Source organism: Pogona vitticeps, chromosome 5 (assembly GCF_051106095.1).
Source record: "Pogona vitticeps strain Pit_001003342236 chromosome 5, PviZW2.1, whole genome shotgun sequence".
NCBI classification, from domain to species: domain Eukaryota; kingdom Metazoa; phylum Chordata; class Lepidosauria; order Squamata; family Agamidae; genus Pogona; species Pogona vitticeps.
Window position 1 is genome coordinate 142300819 of NC_135787.1, and position 18365 is coordinate 142319183.

The 18365-nt window shown below is 36.5% G+C and overlaps 1 protein-coding gene across 7 annotated transcripts in view; it reads left to right on the plus strand.

The window, feature by feature from the left end:
- USP15 (ubiquitin specific peptidase 15) overlaps positions 1 to 18132 on the plus strand; it is a 72304-nt gene extending 54172 nt beyond the window's left edge. For 4 of the 7 annotated variants that reach the window (XM_020786017.3, XM_020786018.3, XM_073000432.2 and 1 more), the window contains 11 exons: positions 2842 to 2925; positions 3015 to 3109; positions 3343 to 3534; positions 3999 to 4114; positions 4881 to 5153; positions 8168 to 8238; positions 8711 to 8826; positions 9876 to 10025; positions 15339 to 15442; positions 15533 to 15621; positions 16271 to 18132. In XM_020786017.3, the coding sequence (XP_020641676.3) occupies positions 2842 to 2925; positions 3015 to 3109; positions 3343 to 3534; positions 3999 to 4114; positions 4881 to 5153; positions 8168 to 8238; positions 8711 to 8826; positions 9876 to 10025; positions 15339 to 15442; positions 15533 to 15621; positions 16271 to 16456 (1476 nt within the window). In that variant the 3' untranslated portion in view covers positions 16457 to 18132. Of the gene's footprint in view, positions 1 to 441; positions 673 to 2841; positions 2926 to 3014; positions 3142 to 3342; positions 3535 to 3998; positions 4115 to 4880; positions 5154 to 8167; positions 8239 to 8710; positions 8827 to 9875; positions 10026 to 15338; positions 15443 to 15532; positions 15635 to 16270 lie in introns of those variants that run through there. The other 3 variants (XM_073000430.2, XR_013537056.1, XM_073000433.2) reach the window with 3 other exon arrangements.
- The last annotated feature ends 233 nt before the right edge of the window (positions 18133 to 18365 follow it).

The window sequence follows — 18365 nt, forward strand, 5'->3', positions numbered from 1 at the left end:
TTACTATAAGTGGGTAAGAAAGCTGTGTAGAGAAAAAAGGCATGAGTCAGAGGTGACTTGATGGAACGTAAAAGCAACAAGGCTGACAATGAAGACATCAAAATTATTAAAGATTTTCTATACCTCAGTGCAAGCATCAATTCAAAGGAACTTGAAAAGATTCATCAATGCAAAAATATATTGCTGGAGACCAAGAGTAAGATAAAGCATTCAGTGGTATTTCAGATTAATAGAAGCAAGTTTAAAAGCTTTGTAGTGAAGAAAGCTGTCAGGAAAACATTAACACATTTGAAATGAGATGTTGGAGGAAAGCTTTATAGATACTGTGGACTCCTAGAAAGATAAATAAGCAGTTTCTAGAACAATTCAGGACTTGATCTCTCAGTAGAAGCTAAATTGACTAAACTGAAGCTATTGTGTTTTTGGACATGTCATGAAAAGACAAGACACACTGAAAAAGACAATAACGTAGAAGGCAGTAGGAAAAGAGAAGAATCAAACATGAGATGCATTGACTCAGTCGGGAGACACAGCCTGTAATTTGCAAGACCTGAGCAGGGCTGTTTATGGTAAGATATTTTAGAGGTTGTTAATTCATAGGATTGCCATGAGTCAGAGTTATTTGATAGCACACAATCACAATAACAATCTTAATTCTTTGCTTCCTGGCATTTTGTGTCACCAGATAATGACAGTTGCACATTATGACTAGCTACTTTGAGTTAATTAAAAAAAAGATGTTCTGTTCATATTTATTCGGGGAATGAGGGAGGAGTAGAAAACATGTCAGCAAGGATTTTTGGGTTAGACTTGTAGGTATTAAATAACAGTGACTGAAGTGATCCTATTAGGTAATAGTTTGTACTTTTCACGGCCATATTTCTTTGAGCATTTGTCTCATAAAATTGTCCATTGTTAGCCCATGTTAGAAGATCCTACTGCTCTGGTTACTGACAGCAGTTACAGGTATAGTTCGTGGTTGGAAAAAAAGATTAGTGTTCTCCCTTTCCTACTTCAAATTTAGGACATGTTCTGGTTTTTTTAATACTAGGTATATAGGGAAAGGGAAAGACATGACATTAAAGGTAGGGAGAAATGGGCAGTGGAGCAAAGAGCAAAATACAAGAGGAATCTGTAGCAGATTGTGTTGTTCAGGTTTCGAAAGGGCTCCCATGTAGGCATCCTTCAGCCTTGAGAGACCATGGTAACATGCTCTGAACAGAGGTCTTAGAACAGCATCTAGTGTGACTGAGAAGGCCAATACGAGAGTGGTAATCCCTTCCGCATTGAAGAAAAATACAATCTGTCCCCTGTCCAACTCCCTGATTTTGCTGGGCTAAATCATTAGAAACCCTTAGAAAGGGCTAGCATATTAATATTATTACTAGTGTCTATGAGGCATTTTAAGACAATGTAACATCTGTAATGGATTTGACCAACAGACTTCTGAAACAGATCACTATTATTCCCATTTTGTTATGAGAGGGATTGCAGTAGAGAGGGGGAGGGGCTTGCTTGATGTCACTGATTGGGAGCTGGACTTCAACCATTATCCCATGATTGATTTGAGTCTATACTTAACTGATGTTGAGCTAACTTTATCTCCTTTTGAGTATCAAGTATTGTCATCTATAGAAAGGTATGGAGAAAATGCCAGTATTATAAATTACTACTTGCTAAAGGTGGACAGAGTGACTTTAAAGTGCTCTGAAGCCAGCTCCTGAAGTTTGTATAATATTTTTGCATCTTCACTGTTTGTTGTTTCTTAATTGTTGTTTTTCCCCCTACAAATATAATTTCCAAGTCATGCCAATCATCCTGTTGTATTTTAAGTAATGCAATCAAAACAGGACAAGCTGAGTTTGTATTATTGTTTCCTATCTTTTTACAGATCTCTTTAGTATATTAAATAGACTGTTTAGTATATTATATTAAGTAACATTCTCATTGAAGTAGAAGATATAAATATATATAAATGGATAGATGAAATTGAGTTCATAAACAAAACCTATAAAAAGAGGGTTGGGGAGCTTGTTGGATGAAGTAACATATACTAGGGCTAAGTCATATCCATAATGAAGGAAGATGTTAATAGTTTAATAATGCTGAAAGAGGGCACTGTGTGTTTGGATGCAAGAAAGAAAAGGCAAGTTGGAAAGTACTGTAGTAGCTTTCCAAGTCAGATATGCAGTGGAACAGACCATTGGAGGGGAACATTGTAATGTACTTGGGGTGGATCAAACAGGGAACGAAACAAACTTTTTCATATAAAACTTCTGGTCACACTTACTTATTTCAGTAATGCGGATGGCTCACTGAGCTCTTTGTTTTTGTTGGAACGTGCTGATTTACACCTCATTAAGGTTACCTGTATGTAAACATACATTACACCAAAGTTTGGCATGGGAAGTTAGATAACTGGAGTTTAATATGACCCTTTGCTAGCCAAAATTTTAATATAAAAATGAAGATATTTGTCAGCATTGGTCATTGATGACAATCCATCTAGCTAATTAATAGGTTTGCTACTTTATCTGTGGTTGCTGAGTAATCATTAATAAGATGCTAAAAGATTTTGTCCCACACCAAAAAATTCTACTTGAACACATTGGTTCTAATCAAAACAATTTCCCTTGTTAGGATAGAATTAGCCACTTTGTCCCTTGAAGATAAAGATAAACAGTATCTCTGTGTATATTGAGAATTCTTCTCAACCATTTTTCTTTCATAAGGCATTCTTCTCAGAAATGGTATTTCAGTTCACTAAAATGCTCAAGCTCCAATCTTTCTTTATTTCCTAAATATGCAAGTGATTGTACTTTATTTTTATTTTATTTTTAGTACAAAGTGGTGGTTCCAAAAATTGGAAACATACAAGATCTGTGTACAGCATTATCAACTTTGTCTGGTGTTCCTGCAGATAAGGTAAGATAGTTTATATATTGCTCATAAAATTATCTATGTGTATCAACAAATTGAAGTGATACAAATTTCATTTCTTTTTTTTTCTTCAGATGATAGTTACTGATATATACAATCATAGGTTCCATAGGATATTTGCAATGGATGAAAATCTGACTAGTATTATGGAGCGTGATGACATTTATGTGTAAGTACAGAGTAAACATGATCAAAACAAAATTGTTTGTCTGGTTTCTACTAAAAGATTGTGAAAACAGGCATGGGGAGTGTTTCTCCCGCCAGAGGTTGTTCAACTGTAGCTCACATTAGGCCTAGTCAGCATAGTGAAATATGATGGGAACTGCCAAATAACTTTTGGGTGACTGTCCCTGGAATTGTAGAAATATATGAAGAAATGATCATACATTTCTTTATTTTCAGATTTGAAATTGGCATCAACAGAACTGAAGATACAGAGCAAGTTGTAATTCCAGTCTGTTTAAGGGAAAAGTTTCGGCATAGTGGTTACAGCCACCATAGTGGTTCCACACATTTTGGCCAACCTTTCCTTATAGCAGTGCCTAGAAACAATACTGAGGATAAGCTTTATAATCTTCTGCTATTGAGAATGTGGTAAGTGCATAGAAAAGTTCTGAGACTGTGGCTATTGCATAGTTCGACATCACAAACCTACATTTCAGAAAGGAGACATTTGGACCTGGTGCAAGTTAATACTGGGAGCGTCAAAGGTCTTTATGTGATGCTGTCTTCTTTTATCATGTTCATAATTAAACCTCTCAGTTTCTGGTAGTAGTTGATTATTCAGATGTTAATCTTCAGTTTTGAGGACAATACATGCAGCCCTTATGGTTGCTATTATTTATTTATTGAATATATTTTAATATGGCCTTCCAAAGTACTTAGAATATAAATAAAAACAGAATTCAGTCTAACATGCATCCTTGCAGACTTTAGTCAGAAGAGTATAATATTGTAAGAGCTGTTATTGTAACGAGTGTAACACTTCTCTTTATGCTGTGGTATGAATAAGTGTACCAAAAAACAATATTGTATAACTGCTGACTGATGTTTTTCAGCCGATATGTGAAAATCTCTAGTGAAACAGAGGACTCTGAAGCATCCTTGCAGTGTTGCAAGGACAACAGTATCAATGGTAATGGCCCAAATGGAATTCATGAAGAAGGATCCCCAAGTAAGCTTGATTTACAGTTGCTTAAACTTTTGGTTAGGTTTTTTGGAGATGCTATAAAACAGAAATGGGGAATGTGTGGCTCTCCAGATGTCAGTGAACTATAATTTCCACAGCCCTGCCCATGGTGCATGGTGATGGGAGCCATAATCCAGCACCCACTTCCCACCCTTTCTAAAATACAGTATGTATTGCTTGCTTGTGATCTTGTCATTAGTCTTTTATTGGGATAACTGTCTCTCTAATCTGACATTTTTTAAAATTCATCTTGAGAGAGAATTTATTCCCTATAAAGAATTTGTAGAGAGAAAGTAGCATCATGGAAAAATGCCTTTTACCTGATAATGAGATGCCACAGTCCTATTGCAAAAGTCGTCATATTAGCATTAAATCAAATTATATGAGCAGTTCTTGATGGGTGTTCATTGCAGTTCAGGTATGGGGATTGAAGCCACATATCTTATGAAGGACATTGGGTTTATAGGGATTTCCTTGAAGGTAAAACAGTATCCATGAAGACAGTATGAAGTAATGCTGAAGAAGCAAGTTTGATAGTCTTTTATGGGCAGCAGAGGCAGCAAGCCAAGTGATCATATGCAAGATAGTAAAAATACTTTCTCCAACTCTGATTATGCTAAAATGGACTTCCCAAGCACCAGGAAGTCTTGCAAATTCATAGCCACAATTTTCTCTACACTAAATGTGTAATAATATGACATGTGCAACATGCTCTAGATGTCAGCTGATGTCACCACATCTTCTGCTCCAGGTGAAATGGAAACAGATGAACAAGATGATGAATCCAGCCAGGATCAAGAGCTTCCTTCTGAAAATGAGAACAGCCAGTCAGAAGACTCTGTTGGAGGAGATAATGATTCTGAGAATGGATTATGCACAGAGGACTCCTGCAAGGATCCACTTACAGGGCACAAGAAACGATTGTTTACATTCCAGTTTAACAGCTTAGGCAATACAGATATTAATTATGTCAAAGATGATACCCGACATATAAGGTTTGATGACAGGCAACTTAGGCTAGATGGTAAGTCTTTTCAGTGAAATAGATTTAATTTCCTTACAGGGGAAAAATGCTATTTCATTTCTCTGTGCTTTGTAGAGAAAGCCCTTGGAAGCTGGCTTACAATAAATATATTACAAACAAAGCAGTTAAACAAATACAAAGCAAACTGCATTGGATAAACTCATATATAGAAAGCCAGCATTAAAATAATAAAAAACTTAGCAGAATAAGTAAGTCTTAAAGCTGCATTCTCAAAAGAATGAATTTCACTTGTAGGGGTAGTACAAAAATGCTGTGTCCTTGATAAACCTATCTTTCAGAATTTAACCAGAGGATGAACTTGAGAGGACTGTTCAAAAAAAATGATCTTATGCTCTTTACAGTCTGTTTGTCCCCACAACTCCTTCCTTCAGGCATCTCAAAGGATGCAAAAGGGGTTCTTTAAAAGTATTTTGTGGAGAAGGGGCACAGATGCCAGCATGGTCCTCCAGTGACATATCATCAAACTATCAGACGTCCACCAAACATTATTTAGGCAGCGGAGTTTTTCAAATGATTTTCAGAGACAGTGCTACTTAGAAGGCATTACATTAGTTCAATCTAGGTGTAATTAGAATGTATATACCATGTTTCCCCAAAAATAAGACAGGGTCTTATATTGATTTTTGCTCCAGAAAACATGTTAGGACTTGTTTTCAGGGGATGTTTTAATTTTTTTCATGTACAACAATCTACATTTATTCAAATACAGTCATGTCATCATATTCTGGTTGCTACACAATGGTGGAGGGTTGGATTTCACTTAACTGGGGCTTATTTTTGGGGTAAGGCTTTTATTACGAGCATCCTGAAAAATCATACTAGGGCTTATTTTCAGGTTAGGTCTTATTTTGGGGGGAACAGGGTAACTGAAACCAGATCTGTTTACCTCAGATCTGCATCTGTCAAATCAGTTTGAACTGGTAAAAGGCACTCGTAGCCACTGATGTCACTTACAGCCAATGGCCATGGAGTAGAACAGCTGAAACATGGGCTGTCCTTCCAGAAATAAGAGGTTTTCTCTATATCTCACTCTGGGCAGGTAATATTAAAGAATAGCTTGGTCAATGTTATAGAAACAGCAAAACCAAGAGGAAAAAAAATTCTCAAAGTGTGTGTCCTTTAGAACCTTTATTGGCATAGAAAGCAGAACAACCTATTAACAATTAATTTCAAGAAAACTAAAATAATGGTTTTCTTTAGGGATAGTAAAGTTAAATAATGGATTATTGAGGACGAGCATACAGAGCAAGTTAAAACATTTAAATACTTGGGAATTGTCTTTTCACGTACCCTCTGGTCTCACCATAGATAAGCAGCAGTGCAGGTGGCTAATAATACAAGCATAGAAAGCAGTAAGATATAATCAAACTACTTTGTTAAGAACCCATATTTACAGAATCCAAAAAGCAGAAAGCATTCAATAAGGAGCAGAACATTTCCTTCTAACAATTGATAAAAAATAAAATAAAATCTGCAACTCTTTCCATAATATCAACCACCACCACTGGTAACATAAAACCACCCCCAGCTTTAATAAAATCAAGGCAACATAATTTGTATGGGAGTCCTGATGGAGTGGACAATGCAAAAGCATGTGAATGATGGTTTCCAAAGGACCTTGTTCACATGAGCAAGGATGTTATATAAGAAGCATTTCTGCATTAGACCTTTTGTGGTCATATTTGCATTTCTGAAAGGTTTTTACTTTATTTCTGTAGCAGAAAGGAAGTTGCTTAATGAGAAACTACTGTCCCTGCATGCAGTAGTTAAACATAAAAGGGTTTTGTTAGTTTTTTCTTTCCTGGATAGGGTTCAGCTAATGAGGTTGTCAATTTACTGTAAGTGATGTCCATATATTTTGGCATTAGTATGTATGCATATGTTCATATGTACATTTTAATGTCTATCTAGGTACCTCTGTATGACCAGTTTTTAACAACTACGTTGTGTAGAAAACAAACCAACAGCAATATAGGGCAAGACAATTATGGACGTAATCAAATGAAGATAAAACAGATCATTAACTGATCAGTTAAAACAAATTTTGTCAAAAATCTACATGAGTACCTGAAGGAGATAGTGCATGAGCATTAGTGTCCATATAACTGATAAATAGATAGTGTATTTCATAAAATTAAGAAGTGTTATTCTCTTGTCCAAGTGAACACACCTGTTTAGTTAGGACTGCTAGATTTCTCAGTAGTTTAGGTATCCTCTTTGACAGGGGCTGAACTCTATGATCCATAGGGTTCCTTCCAGCTCTGCAGTTTGATGTTGATGATTGTCAGTTAGCACAAACATCAGCATATCAAGTTGACAACAATACATTAGACAGAGATTTCAGTTGTGAGGCGATTACTATTCTAGCTGGTTGACGTAGTGTGGTTATATTTATGCAAAAAACACAAGTTTTCATTATGAAACAATGACAACTTTACTGCTGGACATAAAATAATTTTTTAATTTTTAATTTAGCAATTTTTCTTTAAAAAATCAGTTCCCAAAAGGTATATAAAGTATTTATAAATTTAATATTTGTTTAAAATTTATATATCATGGGAATGTTCTCCCTTTAAGAATTTACAGATTGCTGCTTTTAAATTTATAATTGCAGTAACAATTTTCTACAATTGTCATTCTCAAAATGTTGTATGTTTTTTCTGTTCACAATTGCTTTGATCCCGCTGGCAGCAATACTGTGATGATTTTTGAGTATTAAAGATTCCCTTTCCTTGCCATCCAAAGATTCCTAAAGGTTTTCTCAGGGCAAAAGGAGTCCTAGGACCTAAAATGGGGAAGAGGAGGCTTTTAATTAGTTTACATTAAATGTTACTGATACCAGCTAATGACATCAGCTCCCACTGCATAACTATACACAAACAGGATTTTGGCCAGTATCTTTTACTTAGTAGTCATTATCAAGCTAAACACAATATTTTTTGAATTTTAAAAAATGCAATATTTTAAAAGGAGGTTTATTCTGTTCTCTTTAGAAAGATCTTTCTTGGCTTTGGATTGGGATCCTGAATATAAAAAGAGATACTTTGATGAAAATGCTGCTGAGGTATGTAATGTTTATTAAGAATAAATTTTCATTTGGGTGGCTGATATGAAATACTGATTTCAAGAGTTACATTTAACCTCCCTCAAAAGTTAGGGGAACAGGAGGAAATTTATTAGGGCAACTGCATGCTCTTTATTTCACCTTTTGAAAGAAAACAGATTCTGTTTCAAAATGAAAGGAGGATAATGGGACAGGACACTGCCCCCTCCAAGAAATTTACCTCATTTCAGGGTTTGCCCCAAATGCTCCCCCTCAAATTAGGCAAACCCCAAAACATACCAAAAGGAGACCAGCTATATTAACCATTTAAAAGGAAAACTGCATAGTAATTCTGCAGTAACACAGATCTGTTCTCCATTTGGGGTAAATGGCCAAATTTGGGAACATTTAGTCCTTCTATGAAGAAAGACAATATTACTAAAATGAGTTTTGTTTCATTTGTTCTCTTAACTCAAGAAATACTTCTCTTTAGGAATTTGAGAAACATGAAAGCGTGGAATATAGACCTCCAAAAAAACCCTTTGTGAAATTAAAAGATTGCATTGAGTTGTTCACAACAAAGGAAAAACTAGGTGCTGAAGATCCATGGTAAGAGCAAAAATGAAGCTGGCACACTGAGTAGTTTCTCAGGCCCGAGTCTAATGGCAGAATTCGACACAGTTTACTCTTATTTTCCAAATAATTTTAATGCTAAAGTCTGAAAAAGTTATAAACCTATTCTATCCCTTATATATACACTGTACATTTCTATAATTCTTTATTCGAGTGCATGATAGTTTCCAGGTGATTCAGGAAAATTAATCTGGGAACTCCATGCATAGGAAAATATGAAAATCTACTGAACTTGGAAATTACCTTATGGAGTAAGGTAGGTAGAGTTGAAGGACTATGTATATCAGGGTAAGGAGGCTGAGAGTATATCTTAGCAATTGATTATCCTATGAAATCCTTTACAATGAAAAATGTTAGCAGCAGGAAGTTTCTACCTCCATATAAATGCTGTCAATTTATTTATTTATTATTTGAATTCTCTTAATTTGTGAATAATAGCTTACTCAGTTAGATACAAGAAAGGAAAGGAGTACATATGGGCCTAAAGTTCAGATGTGGAGTCTCCCAATTGATTGTTCACAGCTTTGCACAGTTAAAGAATAACAGAAAAGACAGCTCATCTCCTTACCTGATCTTTCTTTGGCTTTGGATAAGATGTTAGGGAAATAACTACAAGGCTTGTATGTATTTTGTGTATGTAATGGATTTTATAATAAATATAGCATATGTCATTTTCTTTTTAGCCCTTAAGAACAACAGTATCTGTTTTTGTTATATCTTTAAAAGAAGTGGGAATAGAAAGTAAAGAGAGATTTGAAGAAACATGATTACTTGGTTATGTTCTGTTTTTTTGCTTCAGAAGTAATAGATATGTGATACTATATTTCTCCACTTCAGGTTGTTAATTTGTAACAGTGCTGAAATAAATAAAAATACTATCAATAGGATATTTTCATATTTTATTAACTAACACGTTTGTTTACTTACCATTTGCTCATCTAAACTTCACCTTAGACCCCATCAGCTTTTCAGTGTTTCAGTCATATGCTTCAAACAAAACTTTGACATGAAATGTTTTCTTTCAGGTATTGTCCAAACTGTAAAGAACATCAGCAAGCTACCAAAAAACTAGATTTATGGTCACTGCCACCAGTACTTGTAGTGCATTTAAAACGTTTTTCTTACAGCAGATATATGAGAGATAAATTGGATACCTTAGTTGACTTTCCTATAACGTAAGTGAATCATATAAAAAACAATTAAATGTTAGTTTTCGTACTTACATTTGATCTAATTGTACAGTATATTTTTAGGAGTATGAATTACCATTCTTTATATTCATGTTGATAATTAGTAATAGTATTGAATTAAGTGGTGTTTAGTCATTAAGTCGTGTCCGACTCTTTGTGACCCCATGGACCAGAACATGCCAGGCCCTCCTGTCCTCCACTGGCTCCCGGAGTTGGGTCAAATTCTTGTTGGTAGCTCCGATGACACTGTCCAACCGTCTCGTCTTCTGTCGTCCCCTTCCCTTCTTGCCTTCACACTTTCCCAACATCAGGGTCATTTCCAGGGAGTCTTCTCTTCTCATGAGATGGCCAAAGTATTAGAGCCTCAGCTTCAGCATCTGTCCTTCCAGTGAGCACTTAGAGTTGATTTCCTTCAAAATGGATAGGTTTGTTCTCTTTGCAGACCAGGGAACTATAAAGAGTCTCCTCCAGCACCACAATTCAAAACCATCAATTCTTCGGCGGCCAGCCTTCTTTTTGGCCCAACTCTCACTTCCATACATCGCTGCAGGAAAAACCATAGCTTTGACTAGGTGGACCTTTGTTTGGAAGGTGATGTCTCTGCTTTTTAAGATGCTGTCTAGGTTTGTCATCGCTTTCCTCCCAAGAAGCAGGCGTCTTTTAATTTCGCGGCTGCTGTCACCATCTGCAGTGATCATGGAGCCCAAGGAAGTAAAATCTGTCACTGCCTCCATCTCTTCCCCTTCTATTTGCCAGGAGGTGATAGAACCAGTGTCCATGATCTTAGTTTTTTTATATTCAGCTTCAGACCATCTTTGTGCTCTCCTCTTTTACCCTCATTAAGAGGTTCTTTAATTCCTCTTCAGTTTCTGCCATCAGAGTGGTATCATCTGCCAATCTGAGGTTGTTATTTCTTCTGGCAATCTTAATTCCAGTTTGGGATTTATCCAGTCCTGCCTTTCCCATGACTTATTCTGCATATAAGTTAAATAAGCAGGGAGACAATATACAGCCTTGTCATACTCCTTTCCCAATTTTGAACCAGTCAGTTGTTCCATTTCCAGTTCTAACTGTTGCTTCCTGTCCCACATATAGATTTCTCAGGAGATAGATAAGGTGGTCAGGCACTCCCATTTCTTTAGGAACTTGCCATTGCTTTTGCGTAGTCCATGAAGCAGAAGTACAGTGGTGCATAGCGATGAAGATTTTGCGATCGCTTTTGTGATCGCATTGCAGTGTTCCCTATGGGGAAAAATTGCTTTGCGATTTTTCCCCATATGCCCATTTTCACATAGCTGATCGGCAGGGCTTCGGGATGATCGTGGGGAAGCACTTCCCCCCCATCATCCTGAAGCCCCGCCGATCAGCTGGGCAAAAATGCGGGCTTTGGGATGATGGGAGGGAAGCGCTTTCCCCCCAAAACCCGAAGCCCTGCCGATCAGCTGGGCGAAAATGCAGGCTTCGGGATGATGGGGGGGAGCGCTTTCCCCCATCATCCCGAAGCCCCGCCGATCAGCTGGGCGAAAATGTGGGCTTCAGGATGATCGGGGGAAGCGCTTCCCCCATCATGCCAGCCCCACCGATCAGCTGGGCGAAAACGGGGCGTTTGCGATGATCGCACTGAAGCGATCATTGCAAACGACCCGTTTTCTAACAGCTGATCGCGGTTCCAAAAGTGTTTTCTAACAGCTGATCGGCGGTTCTGCAGTGTTTTCGCGCCCTTTCCTCACTTACCGGGCAGCGAAAATGGCAGCCGGATGGAGGATTTTCGCTTAAAGGTGAGTTTTTTCCCCATAGGAACGCATTAAACGTGTTTTAATGTGTTCCTATGGGCTTTTTTGCCCCGCATAGCAACGAATCCATATAGCGATGATTTTTTCGGATTATCGTCGCTATGCGGGGCACCACTGTAGATGTTTTTCTGGAACTCTCTGGCTTTCTCCAAAATCCAGTGCATGTTAGCAATTTGGTCTCTATTTCCTCTGCCCCTTCAAAATCCAGCTTGTATTTCTGGGAGTTCTCAGTCCACATAATGTGAAGCCTACCTTGTAGGATTTTGAGCATAACCTTGCTGGCATGTGAAATTAGTGCAATTGTACAGTAGTTGGAGCATTATTTGTCACAGCCCTTCTTTGGGATTGGGATGTAGAGTGGTCTTTTCCAATCCTCTGGCCACTGCTGAGTTTTCCAAACTCACTGGCATATTTAGTGTAGCACCTTAACAGTGTCGTCTTTTAAGATTTTAAATAGTTCCACTGGAATGCCATCACCTCCACTGGCGTTGTTGTTAGCCATGATTTCTAAGTCCCTCTTGACTTCACTCTCCAGGATGTATGGCTCCAGGGCAGCAACCACACTATCTGGGTTGTCCGGGACATCCAGATCTTTCTGGACATGATTCCTCTGTGTATTCTTGCCACCTCTTCTTGATGTCTTCTGCTTCTGTGAGCTCCCTACCATTTTTGTCCTTTTTCATGTCTATCTTTACAAAAAAGGTTCCTTTAATATCTCCAATTTTCTTGAACAGATCTCTGGTTTTTCCCTTTCTATTATTTTCCTCTATATCTTTGCACAGTTCATTTAAGAAGGCCCTCTTGTCTCTCCTTGCTATTCTCTGGAAGTCTGCATTCAATTTTCTGTAGCTTTCCCTATCTCCCTTGTATTTTATTTCCCTTCTCTTCTCTGCTATTTGTAAAGCCACGTTGGACAGCCACTTTGCTTTCTTGCATTTCCTTTTCTTTTGGATGGTTTTTGTTGCTGCCTCCTGTACAATGTTATAGGCCTCCATCCATAGTTCTTCAGGCACTCTGTCCACCAAATGGAGTTCCTTAAATCTGTTCTTCACTTCCACTGTGTATTCATAAGGGATTTGGTTTAGATTATACCTGAGTAGGCCAGTGGTTTTTCCTACTTTCTTCAGTTTATGCTTGAGTTTTGCTATAAGAAGCTGATCATCAGCGCCACAATCAGCTCCAGTTCTTGTTTTTGCTCTTAAATTGATCATTATTGACTCATTATTTGAACCTGTCCTTTTGATGCCCTTGCCAAATGAAATAAGGCAAATGGCTGCAAGATAGTAATTTCCAATAGCAACACTTTGCCTCTGGATTTCCCTTTTCAGAGGCTCATCTGGTGCTACGTTACTGTCGTTTTAACATCAGGTGAAGACCTTTTTAATACACGCATTTTAAGAACAATCTTAGAACTTTGCGACTTCTGTGCTCTTTCCTTTGGTTGGCTATGGCGGTGTTACTTATCTGTTGTTTGCTGCACTGTTTTCAACCCACCCCCACTGGTGAATTTCCATGTGCTAGTTTATCTACTGCTTTCATAGTGATGTGTAGTGCCTTAAGGTTTTTTTTTTACATGCTTGTTCCCCTTCCAGAATACTTTGGGTGTTCCAAACTATAAAAAATAAGTACAGGCTGAATACAGGTTATATGATGCAACTGTATTGTACATGTTTTCAGCTCTCCTAAAAGAAAAATGAGGATGAAATGCATTAATTTTGCCTATACTGAAGGTTACTGAAGCGCAAGCATTTTGGGTTTGCAAATCTTTCTTCTCTTCACTGCTTCCAAAATAGAAGTGAGCCCTTTGTTTCTTCAGCAGTGACTGTCATTCTAGGTGGACCTGTCCCTATAGTTGGCTGCCATGTGTTAATGTCGAGGGCTAATGCTCTATTTCAAAATTTTGTACCTAAATTGAATCTCATTTATTGTCAAATAAAATTACATTAAAGCTCACTGGAACAGAAAGCTCACTGATAAAATAAAGCAAAATATGTAAGTAACTAAAAGAAATTTATTTGTATAGCCATATCTATTACAAAAAAATTCAAATAATATAAAATAACCAAATCCATTGCTCAGCTAAAAGCCAGCCAAAACCAACATTTTACAAACACAATTGACTGAACTTAAAATAACCAGGTCATCACTATAAAACTGCCTCCTTAAAATTGTTGCTCTAAAAGCAATATTGGCTGCCTTTTCAGAAATACATGGTGCACTATCCCCCATTAAAATGTTTATCAGATATGCATCAGAGCTATTGAATGCAAGACCTAATTCTTTGAACGAGTTGCTATTAGTTCCTTATAAATTGGGTAAACAAGTAAGTAGTGAGTTAGGTCTTCAACTGCATTTGTTCCACATGGACAAATGCTTCCAAGGAATCATCCCTCAGTTACTGCAGAATTCATAGACTAGCATCATAAAGCCGTAAAAGCATTTCTGCATTGAAAATTTGTATTTCTAGTTAAATACTGTGGGTAAGGTATTTGTATAGATAATTTGGCATATCAGGGAACACATTTTGACAAACAGGCAGGAAAACGGTCAGCTTGAAAATAATGTTTTAAGATATGAGACTTCCGATAATGTGCTGCCATTTTAAAATTTAAAACACTCAAAATTAGTAATGTGATGAATTTCCTGGTTCCAGGATAAAACTGTTCTATTATTCTAATCCAACATCTCTCTAAAAGTAGACAATATTAAGATGGATCATTTCCCCCTTTTCAGTTTCAGTCAATATTTGATGGTGTGTGTATATGTATTATATGAAGGCCTGCTTCCAGCCAGAGAATAGAGCTGGCTGGAGTCTCAGGCCCGAGTCTAATGGTAGAATTAGAAAAAGAAAAAGAAAAGCAAAGGTTCTAATACCTGCACTTCTGAGAACTGCATAATTAAATCTTTGTGTTGTGACTTATGAATAAATTTACTGTGTAGCTGCAGACACATCTCATCATAAGAGTATTGGTGCTCACTGATAATTATACCAGGAGTAAAGTGGTCCTGGAAACATTATCTGTGTAGAAAAATTATTATTTCAGGATCATTTTAGTTAATGCATTTTAATCCAGTCTGCTCTTCGGAGAGCTCATGTTTTTCTCCAGTATCATGTTTTCCCTCCACTCTGCTTTGTGTCTGACAACCCAATGAGAAGTCAGATTCAGATCACCTTTGGAATGTAATGGCTTAGTAGGAATTTCAGCAGGGGTCTTTCTGGTCCCAATCCAACAATTCAGTCATCAGATCAGTAGTGTCCTTTGGCTTCTTATTTGAGATGTGGTGCCCAACAAATGTTGAGGAATGTATATAATGGTGATATCAATTTTTAAAATAACACTTTGCCTTTTTTTTCACTAAAATCATTTTAAAAATTCATTTATGTACTTTCCCCCCTACTATAAGGATTTGGAGTTACTGCTTTGTCTTCAATGTGCTGCTTAGTAGTAAAATGCAAAGATTTTCCTTCAGTTCCAGAATTAACTTGGCATCTTCTTTAAAACAGTGATTTGGACATGTCAGAGTTTCTCATTAATCCAAATGCTGGGCCTTGCCGCTATAATTTGATTGCTGTGTCAAACCACTATGGAGGCATGGGAGGAGGGCATTGTAAGTAATTTACTTTGTCACTTTAATGACTTTTTTTCTATCATGGTTTGTTTTCAACCCTTCTTGTAAAAACTTCTTTTCCTATTCTAGACACTGCCTTTGCAAAAAATAAAGATGATGGGAAATGGTACTACTTTGATGATAGTAGTGTATCCACTGCATCTGAGGAACAAATAGTGGCAAGTATCATTTGTAGGTTGTTGTTTTTTTTAATATGACAACTTGTGTCCAGGAGCAAATGCTAAAATAGACAAGAGTATCCCAAAATGTTATGTTGTGCTTGGTTGCTTTTGTGACAAACCTTAAAACCAAACAGACATACCAAGCCAAGTATTCCCCCAACCCCAAATAGAAAAGAGTTGTAAAAACAATTATTGACTTTTAGTCTATACATACATGAATTTGGGTTCTTCAGTGAAAAGAGGCACTTTATAGAAGCTTTTAAACTACCTTTAGAAATCTCTGTGAATATCAGCTTTTGGGATCCATGTATTTCGCACTGTACACATCATACAAAGCTTTAGACAAAAGTGTTCCAGAAAATGTGCAGCATTGTATGAAAAGAATGACTAAACTGCCAAACCAATGAGATACACATATATACTAGGTCTTTATACAAAATTTGTGGAATATGGAAAGAAACCTATACAGCTCATACAGATGATGGAATAAATTGTGTCTTCTCTTTTATATGAACAGTCTTTATTTAATTTTATATTTTCAAAAATGGTGCTCCTGTAGTAAGGCTGAGACTTTACTGAAAATGGAGATTGTGGAAGGTGTGACTTCAATAAATACTAAAAATGTTTTTTTATATATATCTTGCAGTCCAAAGCAGCCTATGTGCTATTCTACCAGAGACAGGACACAATCAGTGGAACTGGCTTTTTCCCTCTTGACCGGGAAACAAAACAAGGTGCTTCTGCTGCCACAGGCATCCCGTTAGAGAGTGATGAAGACAGTAATGAGAACGACAATGATATAGAGAATGAAAATTGTATGCACACTAATTAAAGGAAGATCTAGAAGCCATATGGAGAATAACTTCCTTGTGGGAGGTATCTATTGAAACATTGAAATTACCCACCAAATTAAAAATAAAATCTGAGATGGGAAATTTCAGATGAAAGAATGTAAATCTTTATTAAATTTTAACTTGTGCAGTATTTGAAGTGAAACACAATGAAAATGTTAACAGAATTTGTCTCTAATACCTTTACAATCTCTTGTATTCACAAGCTATATATAGGAAATCACAAATAAATCCCTTTACAGTTTCTGCTGCAGTTTGGATGAATTATGGTTTCTTTATTTTGGATGCAAATTAATACCAACAATTTGTAGATTTGGTTTTTGTCTTAACATCGCAAGAATATTACTGCAGAATCTGTATTTTTGGGTGGGTATGTCTATATACCTGTAACAAACTTTGATTTAGTGACTCTTAAGTGCAGCAGTGTTCTTGGAACACTAAATTTTCAAGTTTCTCCCTGAAATAAATGTGGATCAAAAAGAAAGTTAATCATGATACAAGAACATAACTTGAAAAAGGTGTTTTAACCTTTTCTGATATAAGTAATCTTCCAGAATATTATGTTCATCTTACTGCTGCTGTGGAACAGGTTCTGGATTTTATGCTGCATTAAGGAATTGAATTTTTCAATTAAATGTAAGTATCCCTCATTGCTTGTTGGATCTACTTTGTAAACATAATTCCTGTTACCTTGCTTATAAGATGTGCGTAACTTTAATCTGGTGTCAGTCCAAAAATTTTAATTGTGCTGTAAGTCCCTCCCCCATTTTGGTAGTTTGACAATTTACAAACTACATACAGTGTAATAGGGTCCGATTTTTAATAGTATACCGTATTCATAGTAAAGACTGTGCATCAAGCTTAGATGACTTTTCCATATAACTTGCCTTCAAATTGTTAATGGGCAACTGGTTTAAAGGTAGGTCTGTTAATTTTTCATGTGCGTTTTTGGTGGAATTCACCATAGCCTTACATCTTATCTCAAAAGGTAACTTATTATAGAAGAATTGGCATTTGCATGTTCAAGAGTCAGAACCTGTACAGTAAGTAGATAAAGCATACATACCTTGAATTGGATTTTAATTAATTGTGTTCAAGGAGTCTGGGATGCCAAAAATAAGTGTGACCGTTTGAAACATTTTTTGTTTGCTGCTTTCCCTTTGATATAATTGGAAGAATGTATTGTTGGTTCATATACAATACTGCCTTTGATAGGAGCTCCCGAAATGTGGAGGCACACTTCACATATCTACTACCTGAAGTCCCACCATTGTTAAAGCAAAAAGTATGATCTTCACTTGAACTAATCAAATACAATAGGTTATAAATTGTGTATTGTAAATAAAGTTCACTCTGTGAGTGCACATTTTGGTAAATTATTTATTTATGTTAGCATTTAAAAGTTTAAAATTGCATTCAACCAGGATAAAATTAGGTTTGTGGACATGGCTTTGCTTTATACTTTGATATTAAAAGCTTGTGTTTCATCCTGGTATTTTAAAGCTGCTTTCTGTTGTTTTTTTTAATTTTTTTTAATGTAAGCTAGCCTCCTGCATGACAGAGGTTAAAATTGTCTGCACTTGAGTTCACTTGGGTTTACATTTGAAATGCGCATGTTTTATTTATAAAAAATTCAATAAAGCTATTCAAGGCCTTATTTAGTCTTTTCTGTTTCTTACTGGAAGTCTCTGGTAGTAAATCACCCCACATGTTGTCAATATTTTATATTCCAAAGCTGTATCATGCTGTAAGTTAGTGGCATATCTTGAGGACCCAGACAAACATATCTAAAAAAACATTTTTAACTATATAGAAAAGGTTGATAGCAGTACTAACATACTGCAAAAGCATTTGTACTCCTTTCTGAATTGGAATCTTTTAGCATGTATG